General features: G+C 29.1%; 2 protein-coding genes across 2 annotated transcripts; both read left to right on the top strand.

Moving 5' to 3' along the window:
* Positions 1 to 9652: 9652 nt before the first annotated feature.
* LOC108455301 (phosphoglycerate mutase-like protein) lies at positions 9653 to 11559 on the top strand. Its single transcript, XM_017753880.2, has 6 exons — positions 9653 to 10011; positions 10643 to 10705; positions 10795 to 10902; positions 11010 to 11089; positions 11229 to 11334; positions 11452 to 11559. Exons 2-6 carry the CDS (start codon positions 10646 to 10648, stop codon positions 11557 to 11559), a joined length of 462 nt encoding a protein of 153 aa, XP_017609369.2. The 5' UTR covers positions 9653 to 10011; positions 10643 to 10645.
* Positions 11560 to 11607: 48 nt separating this feature from the next.
* LOC128293842 (phosphoglycerate mutase-like protein 1) lies at positions 11608 to 13052 on the top strand. The gene is made up of 4 exons (XM_053029395.1): positions 11608 to 11696; positions 11764 to 11883; positions 11994 to 12038; positions 12666 to 13052. Exons 1-4 carry the CDS (start codon positions 11608 to 11610, stop codon positions 12745 to 12747), a joined length of 336 nt encoding a protein of 111 aa, XP_052885355.1. The 3' UTR covers positions 12748 to 13052.
* Positions 13053 to 13075: the final 23 nt, after the last annotated feature.

The raw sequence follows: 13075 nt of genomic DNA, 5'->3' as shown, positions 1-13075 counted from the left end.
AAACAAAAAATAAAATTTTAACAAACGTACCTTTTTTTTTCCCTCACTCAACTTCTTCATCTATATAAGGGGACCAAGCCCCACCCATATATATAACAATTTTTTTTTAAAAAACAAAACAATAAAAGAGTCAAAATAATAAAATATATATTTAATATATATTTTTAACATTTATATTTATATTGAAATTTATTAATAGTCACATCATTGACATGATGTGACAAGTTATAATAAATATATATATATATATATATATATATATATATATATATATTAATTTAAACTTTAAAATTTAAATACATATATCTAATGTTCAAAAAAGAATTTAAAAATAATATTTAAAATTGTAAAAATATATTATAAAACATTTTAAACATACATTACAAAATTTTTAAAATTAATAATAAAATAAATAAACAAAATAAAATAAGAAAAAACATAAAATTTCAAAAAGTAAAAAAAAGGAAAAAGACAAAATTTTAAAAATATTTAAAATATTATGATTTCTTATATTATTAAAAATTATAATTTTTAAATGTATTTAAAATTGTATTTAAAATTTTAAAAAATCTCAAAATACATATCTAAAATTTACAAATATATATTTTAATAAAATATTTCAAATTTTTAAAATTAATAATAATAATTATACATAAAAGAAAAAAACAATAAAAGAGTCAAAAAAGAAAAAAATATATTTAATATTTATAAAATAATATTTAAAATTTATATTTATATTTAATTTATTAATAGTCACATCACTGAGATGATGTGACTAGTTATAATAAATATATATTTTTAATTTAAACTTTAAAATTTAAATATATATACCTAATGATAAAAAGAATTTAAAAATAATATTTAAAATTGTATGTAAAATTAATAAAATATTAAACATACATTTCAAATATTATAAAACTAATAATTTCAAAACTAATTTGAAAAATACATTTTAAAATTTATAAAAATTAATTTCACAAATATATATATAAAGTTAAAAATATTTTTAAAAATAATAATTAAAATTTCAAAAAATATTATAAAACATTTTAAATATATATTACAAATATTTTTAAATTAATAATATAAATTAAATAAGCAAAATAAATTAAGAAAATAATATAAAACTTAAAAAGAAAAAATCTAAGAAAGAGACAAAATATAAGAAAAAGTAAAAAGTAAAAAAGTAAAAAAAATATAAGAACTCGACAATCGGAAAAGTGGTGGCGCCATTTAGAATGGCTCCACCCAAAAATGAAAAAAAAAATTTAAGTCCCCCGTTTTTCCAGATTTTTTAGTATTTCCCTAGTATTTTATACTGGTGGCGCCATTCAACATGGCTCCACCAAAAAATAATTCTTTAATACCTCTGGCTGACGTGGCAAAGTGGTGGCGCCATATCATATGGCTCCACCACTTTTTACTGTAGAAAATGGATTATTTTTGTACATAATTAAAAGGGTGATTATTTTGATAATTAATTTATTTTTTAGAGTTACTTTTATAAAAAAGCCTATAACATTGGTATTATTTAAAAAAAATTTATTTGAAAATTATATCAAATTATTTGCGTAAAAAGTTAGTGGCGCTTTAGGCAAGAGACGCCGTTATATGTAAGGCTATTGGCGCTTTCGGCGTTTGTTGATTACGCCAGCAAAGGTTAAGTATGATGTGGCGTTTATATTTTGAAACACCGCTAAGTTAAACTGTAACCCGTCAAATACACTATTAAAATTGAAATACATATATTATTATAATAAATTACTTAACAATCATAATATTTAAATTTAATTAACACTTTACATTCAATAATTACTAATTAAAATTAAATTAAAAACTATATATAAAAATAGAATTCACATAATTCACTATTATGATTGTAGAAGCCCAAATTGTCCGAGCCCGATTTCATCAAAACCCAACCAAACCTCTAAACCCACTAAAACCCTTAACCTATGACCCATTTACATCTACCCAAACCCATTACAAAACCCAAATATTAAACCCAATTTAAAAGCCCATTAAACCCCAAAAAAAAAAAACCAAGAAACCCTAGTCACCTAGCCACTTTCCCACTTGCCCCATTTTTCCTCCCATTTTTGATATCCATTGTCTCCCACCATCACCTACAAAATAGAAAAAGAAATAATGGAAAATCATGTAAAAGATGGCTATAAAAAGCCATTCAAAAATCATGTAAAAAGGGGGGGAATTTTGATCAATACAAAGAATTTATCTTCATTTTTGTATCAATATTAGCAGATTAAAACTAAGAAAAAAAGTGCATAGCGTCGAATACAAACCAAAAATCTCAGAAATCGAAAGCTAAAAAAATACCTAAAGGTGATTTTATCTTCTTTATTATTTTACTCCTATTTTTATTTTTATTTTATTTTTTCCCCTTTTTTGAATCTATTAATCTATATATATACATCATAATAAAAAATATAATAAAATATATATACAAAACAAATATAAAAAAATTTACCTTTTCCGACCATCACATGCGTGGCGGTGATCAACCCCGGCCGATTCCCTTCCCCTCCCTCTCTCTTCCCTCTCTCTTCTTTTTTTCTTTCCCTCTCACCAAATGAATTTTTTTGGTTATTTTAGGCCTTATATAGCCCTCCAAAACGACGTCGTTTTGGGGGCTACACTTAAGCCCCAAAACGACGTCGTTTTGACTTGGACCGATTCGACCCGACCCGACCCGCCTAGGATCCGCGTTTTTTTTAAGGAAGGGCTAATTGTGCTTTTAGCCCTTCCGCTTTTTATTGTTTTGCAATTAAGTCATTATTCATTTTTTTTTAATTTGGCCCCAAAATTTGTTGCGATTTTCAATTTAGTCCCCATGATGTCTGAGTTTTGATGGGAAGGAATATTTGTTGTTTTGGCCCCCCACTATTTCCACGCATGTTCAATATAGTCCTTTCCTTTTATTTTTATTTCAATTTTGCCCCAAATATTTTGTTTTAGTTCAATTTAATTCTTTTAGTTACTTTACTATTTAAATTAATTATTTTAGTATTATTATCATATTTCATTTACTTATGTAGTGTGTTAATAATTTTTATCATTTCTAATACGTATATATATATTATATGTATTTTATATATATTATGTATATATTTTTTAATGCCATTAGTTATATATTTCTTATACTATTCCATGTATGTATTTTATATCATCTTATGTATATATTCTTAAATACTATTATATATACACATATATATATATATATTTTTAAAATACCATATTGTGTATATATTATTATTACAAATTATTACTATTGCTAGTATTATTATAACTATTATTATATTAGTGTATATTTTATGTACATATGTATATATATATATATATTTTTTTTTGTATATATCATTATTTTATATTATTGTTGTAAATTTTTATGTATATATTTTTTATTTACGTTTCCTAATATTTTCTTTTATTGTAGATATTATTATTATTATTACATACTTTTATTATATGCATATATATATGTATTTTTTTGTACATATTATTATTTTATATTATTATTACCAAATATATCATTTTTCCTATTTTATTATTAGTACATGATTTGTTTTTATTTTTATTTTTTTTGTAAATATCATTATTATTGTTATTCTAATATTCTAGTATTCCATGTTAATATTTTTCATTAATGATATAATTTTTTTTTAAGTCCTTTATCTATTTTTAATGTCTCACTTTAGGAATATTTTTCCTCATGTTTTAATTAATTTCAAAAATAAGGCAATGTACCGATTTAATATTAAGCCATCGATTTCATCGCTATGTTGGGTGAAATTTGTCGGCTTGTGTTAAAAAACGGGACACCCTTTCTAATAAAAAAATCGAAAACTAAAAATTCTCATTTTTCAATTGGATCACGAGTAATGTCAAATTGAATTCGTATTTTTGAAAATCAAGTCAACACATGTTTATGAGATACCAATTTTGGGCGTCGCGAGGGTGCTAATACCTTCCTTGCGCGTAACTGATTCCCGAACCCCAATTTTTCTCTGGACTTTCACGTAGACCTAAATTTGACCTTCTTTTTGTTTTAAAATAATTTTATTAGGTGTCCGATCACACCTATAAAAAAGGATCGGTGGCGACTCCCTTTGTTAATAAAATCGAAAGTTGGTTTTCAAATGTTTAATAAGTCGCCTTAATTAGCGACCAAGCGAAACAAAATTTTTTTACGCCGCTACAATGATATTTATATTTTAAAAGTAATTCAAAATAATCTTTATATAAATTCAATGATGATGTTTTTAAAAATAAACTTTTATATTATTACGTTTTAATTTCATAACCATATAAAAACATTATAAATTTTATAAATTTTATAAATTTTATAAAAAAACAAATAATTAAATATCTTTTAATAATTTAATTAATACATATAATCAATCATGCATTACACGGGTAAAGAAAAATAATTTTAATATTTTAAATGTGATTAGTGAATATATACTTTATTTCAAGATATAACAAGTTTTATTTTTAATTTTTAATATTTTTACAATATTTTAGATTGTTAATATTTTTAATTTTTTACAATTCTTAAAGATTCTAACATTTTTAAAAAAATTAAACATTTATAATTTATTTTAATTTTTTAAAAAATAGGTCTTTTTAATGATGATGTCATTGCGATTTTAGCGTATGCCATGTGGAAATTTATATTTGACTTGATATTTCAACTAGTTTTTTTAACGTTTAAAGGATTAAATTGGAAACGTCTAATAATGTTAAAAACTAAAATGAGATCATCTGGTAATATTAGGGACTAAAGTGAATAAAAGAAAATTTTAAAAATTGAAGTGGGAAAAGCGATACACTCGAGAGACTAAAATGTGAAATACTCTTAAAAGAAGACGAAGAAAGAGGATATTCAAAGTAGGAAATTATAAACTTTATATTAGAATTGTAAATGGTAATAAAGCGAATTTAGATAAAAGAAGAAATAAGTTGACCAATAAAGTTAGATTCATTGTAAAAAGAGACATAATAAGTATATGGTTAAAATATGTTAGAAGTTCTTGTATTCTTCAAAAGTTAGAAATTTAGTCCTTGTACTTCTATTTTATGGAATTTAATCCATTTATTTTTAAAATTTTAAAATTTAGGACCAACGGTTAACATTTAGAGGTGTTTATGGGTCGGTCCTAAGCATAATACTAAAATACTTTGTACTTGTCCAAACCAGACTCAGCCTGAAATATGAGCTTAAAATTTTACCTAAGTTTGCTTATTTTTGCAAAAAACTAATCCAAGTCTATTTTAGACCCAACCAAATTATTGTTAAAAATATTTATATTATTTTAATTTAATATTTAATAATTTTATTTTTATTGAAAATTTTATATAATCATCTTAACATTATTTTAATGTTTACATTAGAGTAGGATTATATATTTAGTATAAGTTTATTTTTTAAATGTGTTATAAATTACATAATATATAAAAATACTATAATATAAAATTTTATATGTAGCACCCCAAACCCGCTCGAAGTTATGGCGGATCCGCATGCCACATCAAAAACGTAAAAAAAAATTTCCATTCTAAGTCCGAAAATCGTACTTGATGTTCAAAAGATTAATTCATTAAGGGTTAAAGTGAATGGAAGTGTGCACCGGTAGGAAGCTGGAAAAGAGGTGGTGAGTCCATCGGATTGCTAAGTACCAAGCTCCTTCGGATCCAATCCTAGACATGCATACCGCCATTGCCACACCTTAACGTCATGGATATTTCTAGGAAACCGATTTGATTAAGTCATTTTAGGAAAATTGATTAATTTTGGAAAATACTTTCATTTGGAAGCTTTGCTTGTTGTCGTGTTATTTTGAAATCAACTGTTGTTTTTGAAAACGCGCCTAAAGCTATCCAATTTCAACAGTTAAAATAAGTATTACCTATCTTAGTAATACATATTAAAACCATCAAAATAAATAAGCGGCCTTATTACATTTAAAAGCCCAAAACCTCAAACATAATTAAAAGGATGTCCAGTTCACGGAAGAAAATCAAACTTTCGAGCGGGTGGCCACTCAAATTCCCTCACGACTCCAAGCCCACTATGGTTGGGGATTTCTGCGTGGATGAAAATAAAAGGGTGAGTTTGGGGAAACTCGGTGTGTAAATTAACCCAACCATAGCCTATATCACTCAAACCACGAAATAGAATAAGTTGGCCTTAGCCGCAGCGAATTCGAATAAAGCCCATAGGCCCATAGCGAGCGAGCAGATATTACATGTTTATGCAGAAACCCAACCATATCCAACCGTATACACCCCCGTACCAACCTTACACCGTGTGGAGAGACAACTCGACCCACCCAACCGCTACACACCACAGAATTTGCAGCATGGCTGCGAGCAGAATAATGTGACGAGTTACAGATCTGAGATAATCGTGGCAGAGCCACCAGAACAGATATATGTAGCAGAGCCACCAGATCAGATATTTGTGGCATAGCCACCAGAACGCTTCCTCCATAATATAACCCATGTCCCCATGCAATAGATATATAATCATGGCATACATCATACAGAATCAGATCGCTATGCTTTTCAGTCAAAATTAACCCTACGGGTATAATGGTAATTTTGCACCTAGGGGTATAACAGTAATTTTCCATACATAGGGGTATTATAGTAATTTAGCTACTTTCAGGGTTTTCATGCATATCCTAACTATTTACATACTATCGAACACTTACCGCATACTTACGAATTGGGCCGTTGGCCCATGAACCCGATCTTTGGCCCATTAAGCCCAAATTATCAAAATGTACGAAATCGCGTCTGCAGTTTATTACTTTAGATTACCAAATATACAAACCCAACTATCTTATGAGCATTCGCACACTCGCAAATTCCCAAAATACCGACTTTTCGGCATTTCGGCTTTTCGGCTTTTGCCAATCTAGTCTATGAGAGGGTGTCAGTTACACACCTATTTGCAACGATATGCTGACGAGATCCACACACGAACTGCCTACAATTGGATTACTAACACATTAATCTAACTATTCAAATACAAACTACGTATTAACCCCTTACAATATTCGGCCAACCACACCTACAGATCATAGTAAGCTTATAAGAAATAATAAGCAACTCATTAACAAATTTTTGTCAATGTTTACCACAAAATCATAATTTCACTGCAAGCTGTCTTCCTGAGCAACAGTCACTAAATTATTTATAACTGGAGCTACGAAACTCCAAATCAAGTGCCGTTAATTTTCCCTGAAAATAGACTCATATATCTTTTATCCATAAAATTTTCAGAATTTTTGGTATGGCCAATCAATACCAGATTTTTCTTAAAGTTTCCCATGTTTCACTGTTTGATTAATCTGACCACTCTTCATTATGAATCAAATTTCTCATTGTACAGAATTCAAAATATGTTCTCGTTTATTCCATTTGAAACTAGACTCATTAAGCTTTAATTACATAATTTATTCAGCTTCTAATTCATCTCCCACAATTTATGGTGATTTTTCAAAGTCACGTTACTGCTGCTGTCCCCAGCAGATTTATTACCAAATCACTCTTTCATACACCTATCTTGCATGCATGTTATTTAAACATGTATATCACCAATCAATCATCACATATCTATGATTTTTACTTAAGCATAATCTCCATTTCATCATTTTAAAGCACAACATGTTAGCCGATTTTTGCCTTTAGCATCTAAGGCACATGCATGCTCATTTGTTTGGCTCAACTTCACATATCTTCCATTTTTCATCAAAAGAACATGAAACAACAACCATTTCCTTCATTTTAATTCATGACCAAATGCTCACAACACAACCAAAAATCAAAATATACTTCAAGAGTTAAGGTAGAATCAAGAAGAACTCATGAACCTCAAAATAGAAGCAAGGTACCAAGAACTTACCTTCAATTTTCCTCCTCCTAATGACCGAATACTCAAGAGCTTTCTCCTCTCCTTTCTCTTCTCTAACTTCAGCTATGATGAACAAAGATGGACAAAACTTTGTTCTTTTCACCTCTTTTTCTTTTAATAAAACTTCATATTTCATCCATTTAATTCTTTAATACAAAAGACATGAAATTCTTATCATGAAACATTTACCTAACCCATTATCATGAAACATTTACCTAACCCATTATCATGGAACATTTACCTAACCCATTATTATGGAACATTTACCTAACCTATTACCATGGAACATTTACCTAACCTATTATCATGAAACATTTACCTAACCTATTATCAATTTGTATCAATTTGTACCATAAATTATGGATATCAAGTGTACATTTTGTCTACAACAACATGATGGCTGGCCACTTCATGTAAAATGGGAGGTTTGTCATGCAAATCCTCCTATTTTGCACTCCTATTTATTTGGTCACTTCAATTTAGCCTATAGCATTTTCAAACATTTTCACATAGGTTCTATTTCATAATTTCACCCCCTTTTTGTTATGGAACAAAAATTAACTAAAATTGTCGGGCTCTATCTTAAGTTTGGGCTTTCTAGAGGCCCACTAACATAATTAAACCTATGCCAACATTCACAGGATTCCCGAAAATTGGGGCGTTACATTATAAATAAAAATGGGTCAGGTCAGGTCGGGCTCAGACCTTGAATGCTTATGCCCAAGTCCGGCACATATTTTAAACAAGTCTTTTTTTTTTTTCCCAATCTCATTTTTGGGCCTAATATTTTTAGTCAAACCCTCTCAAATTTTGAACGGGCTTTCAAGCTTAGGCGAGTAACTCAACCCATGAATAAGTCTATTAACACTATTATTCTTTTTGTTAAATTTGTTGCTATAACGTTTTTTAAATAAAAAATTCACTTGATAGCCATGTAATTAAAATTATGACTTTATAATTAACTTAAATTTAACAAGATTAACAATTGGATCTGAATTTTAAAATATGAAAAATAGAGAAACTAAATTCCAAGAAATAAAAGTATAATGACTAAATTCTCAACGTTTAAAAAGTACTGGGACTTGTAACATCTTTTTACCTAAATAGTATTATCTTTATAAGAAGAAAGTTGAAATTGCCTAAAACCCAATTCTACAAATTTTGGATAAAACTTTTTGGACAGAAATCAATTTAAATAGAAAAAAAAAAAACCTTTCCTTTGAAATAATAATGATGATAATAAAAAAAAGGCACTAATTATATGGTCTCGAAGTTTGAAAACCCAAATTAAAATGTCTTTTAGGGTCATTATCATCATACGGTCTGGACTACCCTTTATCAAGAATTAGGTACATATTTTTTTATGATAGCCTTCGTATGTACAGAGAAAACTTTACTTCTTTAATTTTTTGCATTTTCAGTTTTAGGTTATTATAAATTTATTTGTCCTTTAATACTCTTTCAATTATTTTTTTTTAAAGGAACATTATTTTAATTATTATAATAAAGAGTCGATTAAGTACTAGCTCGATTAATATAATAATTGTTGCTAATGTAAAAGGACTTGAGTTTGAGTTCATTAAAGTGCATTATTCTCCTATTAATGAGTCGAGAAAATGTTATAGGTAATTTTATATATTGTATTAGTCGTTCTGTTTTTTTTTTTAAATTTGAATATATAAATTATAGATTAATGATGGGTATGATTGAAAATCTTTGAATACTTCATATGTCAAGATTTGATTAATAAATCAACAGGAGACTTGGTTTAGAAAGGAAAACATGATTGTTCACATTGGCAACCAAGTCTAACGACTAAAGTCTTTTCTTTTCTTTTTTTTCTAAAGGAAAAACAAACAAACCCAGATTTACGTATGCATGGATTGAATTTTACAACCAAGAAAATCAAACTAAACCCCTGCCTACGATATTCCTTTCCATTCCCCGATGCATGCTTATATATATCCATCCTATATAGCATTAATTATACCATTAGCTTTCTACAGTTCTTCCCCGAAAACACTGAACTATTTTTCCTTTGATTTCTTGCCTTTTTTTCTCTCAGTTTTCTGGTAAGTTAACATAAGACTTGTGGTTTTCATGTCAATGATATTCATTTCATTTTTAATATATTTATTCTTTTGGGGGTTTCTAGGAAAATTGTATGCATTTCAATGGTATTTTATTATTTATTTGTTTTCTAATATTATTAGTTAGCTAGTTTTGGCCATTACTGAGGAAAATTATACTTTATGATGAACTGAGAAGATTTTGAGAGTTGTTGGGAAATATAGCAAGTCAAATCCTACTAAATATTATTTTCAGGGCCCCGTGCATTAAAATTGGTTCAATCACATCGTCTTTCTCGTCATTTCCTTCTTAAATTCCGTCCCTTTTCCTTATTGATTACTAACAGACTATACGTACCTACCGAATATACTCATTATTCTATCATAATTGTTCAATTACGAGTCATGTAAAGATATATGAGCCAACATAGAAAATACATTGCAAGTCCCTCTCTCTCTGTATAAATATAGGGTCTGCTACATTTTACATTCACTTCTTACAATTTCCCTTAAAAAATTTTATAGCCATTTGTGTCAATTATTATCAATCCCCATTCTTTCTTTGCTCCTTTATTCCCCATCCTTTTGTTCTTACGAGCATCTTCTATTACTTGAATTGAATTCCCAAATGCAGAAAATGAAGACCACAACAGCTCAATTTACATACCCATGGCAGCTTTGCAAAACTGTCCACCTGGTATATATATTCACACCATCCTAGTACCAATTATTTGCTTAACTTTTGTTTTTTTTTTAAATCATAGTTTTTTTATCTTTTTTTTTAAGGTGAGGCATGGACAAGCCATGCATAATGTAGAAGGAGACATTAACCGTGAAGCACTGTTGTCCCCTCACCTATTTGATGCCCAACTTTCCCCACTGGGCCTGCACCAGGTAATCCCACAACATTCAATGGCTAGCTTATCATCAATCTTCAATCCTGAAATGAATTAATCCAGTTTTTGATATAATCATATTAATTTCTACCTTTTTTATTTCAGGTTGGTAAACTGCGGAACGATGTTCATGCTAGTGGGCTACTTAAGAGGATTGAGTTAGTCGTAACTTCCCCCTTATGCAGGTATAAAGCTCAGTTTTGCCTGAATTTCAATGGAATATCTCAGTCTCTGAAAAAGAAATCAAGGGAATATTTGTATTTTTCAAATACATTTCAGTTTTAGATAAAGATAGTTGATGAGTGTAAATGATCATCACTGCAGGACCATGCAAACTGCTTTTGGAGTTTTCGGTAGTACTGAAAGCAACGAAGATGCAGGTGTCAATCACCCCCAAATTATGGCAGTTGAGCTTTGTCGAGACCGCATGGTAATACCATATATGGCTGAAATCTCTCATGCTAGGCCTTCCTTCTTGATTTACTCCAACCATGATTGGAGTTCAATATATGCATAATATACTGACGCATCCTCCAATTCAATACAGGGTGTTCGTCCTTGTGATATGAGGAGAAGGGTCAGCGAGTGTCAGGCTCTTTTCCCTTCCATTGATTTCTCAATGGCAAGTTCCTTTAACCATAAGATGCTGATATAGATTATATCTTCATTAAATATCAGTATTCAAAGAGTTTTGCATGTGCAGATGGATGGTGAAGATGACAGCTTGTGGAATCCACACGTTCGAGAGTCCGAAGAGGAAATGGCTGCTCGAATGGTTCTTTTTATTAAATGGTAAATTCTAATTCCTTATCAACAATTTAGGATTGAGAAATAATTCACCAGTTTATATATATTGCAGGCTATGGACAAGGCCAGAACAAGAGATTGTGATTGTGAGTCATGGCATAATACTTCAACAAATACTAAATGTACTTGAAAACGACTGTCATCCAACAGCTAGAACAGCTTTATGCAAACGGTGGGCCTTATACATTGTCTCCATTTTCTTTTCTTCTTCTTCAGACAAAGACTCGATTATATATTCTTTGCTTTCAAATTTTGACCTGGTCTGATGTGGGCCTTTTTCAGCTTCGACAATTGTGAGCTCCGTTCCGTGGTCATCGTCGACAAAAGGTGAGCATTTTGTTCGGAAATTTAGAGGCATTCATTCAATCACATATATGTTTGTTTTTTTTTTTTTGGGGGGGGGGGGGGGATGCTTATCTCGGTACAGATTTTGAGTTGTTAGCTGTACGTACATGACTGCATACAATATATAAAACACATTAGGTCAATGTATTTTCTATATTCAAAGACCCATTAAGGTACATTGACCAAAGTCATTTATACTAATATTCATGGTACGCGTAAGGAATCACCTCCCAAAATCATTGTATCATATTAAAGTTTTTTGGAATTACTATATAAAATGCCATTGGTCCCTTTCTCCACTCAACCAAGATAAATATTTTTTTTCCCAACACTTAAAATCAAACATGAAGTGGACAAGGGGAGGGAAAAAAAATCAAGTTTGCTTAAAGTTTGAGTCTAAAATACATGTGTTTTGATTTGAATATCTACAAGATTATCATAAGTCATGTTCCAGAATTCCAAAAACCCAACGTCTCAAGATATGTTTCATAAATATAAGCTGTATAAGACATCATAATTTTTATGGTTCACAAAATTAGTCAAAGATTCATTATTTTCTAACATGCTTAAACCTGAAACATCCACTTGCTGTTTTTGAATATGTTTCAGCTTGAAGGTAGCGGATTCACAGCTTTGCTCACCAAGAAATGCTGCAAAAGAGACTGTGTTAAGAGAGGAAGTTTCCGTCTGATTCGACTCAAGTTACTTTGACAACTCACTGTTGATATGAATTCTCCAGGATCTTTAATCTGGTTAGTCAAAAGATTCAATTGTCTTAAAGCTAGTTTGACCCATAGAAGTCCATTTCTATTGTAATTGGATTGGAATGATTTCACTAGGATGTTGCAATAAGAAATGAAAATGTGTTAAAATAAAAACAAGTAGTAAGATAGGAGTTTTAATCTTACTGTATTATTTTATCTATTTGATGTTGATTAGATTAAGATGATTTCTATTCGACTTTTATTAGAATAAAATTTTAAAACTATAAATAGACTTCATCGTCTCTCTTCTTATAT

Source organism: Gossypium arboreum, chromosome 6 (assembly GCF_025698485.1).
Source record: "Gossypium arboreum isolate Shixiya-1 chromosome 6, ASM2569848v2, whole genome shotgun sequence".
Classification (NCBI taxonomy): Eukaryota; Viridiplantae; Streptophyta; class Magnoliopsida; order Malvales; family Malvaceae; genus Gossypium; species Gossypium arboreum.
This window is presented reverse-complemented; position numbering and strand designations above follow the sequence as displayed.

Coding starts and splice junctions, on each gene's coding strand:
- LOC108455301 (XM_017753880.2), top strand. CDS start 10,646: ATGAAGACCACAACAGCTCAATTTACATACCCATGGCAGCTTTGCAAA. Junction 10,706..10,794: donor TTTGCAAAACTGTCCACCTG/GTATATATATTC, acceptor TTTTTTTTTAAG/GTGAGGCATGGACAAGCCAT. Junction 11,090..11,228: donor GTAACTTCCCCCTTATGCAG/GTATAAAGCTCA, acceptor TCATCACTGCAG/GACCATGCAAACTGCTTTTG.
- LOC128293842 (XM_053029395.1), top strand. CDS start 11,608: ATGGATGGTGAAGATGACAGCTTGTGGAATCCACACGTTCGAGAGTCC. Junction 11,884..11,993: donor AGAACAGCTTTATGCAAACG/GTGGGCCTTATA, acceptor GGCCTTTTTCAG/CTTCGACAATTGTGAGCTCC. Junction 12,039..12,665: donor GTGGTCATCGTCGACAAAAG/GTGAGCATTTTG, acceptor AATATGTTTCAG/CTTGAAGGTAGCGGATTCAC.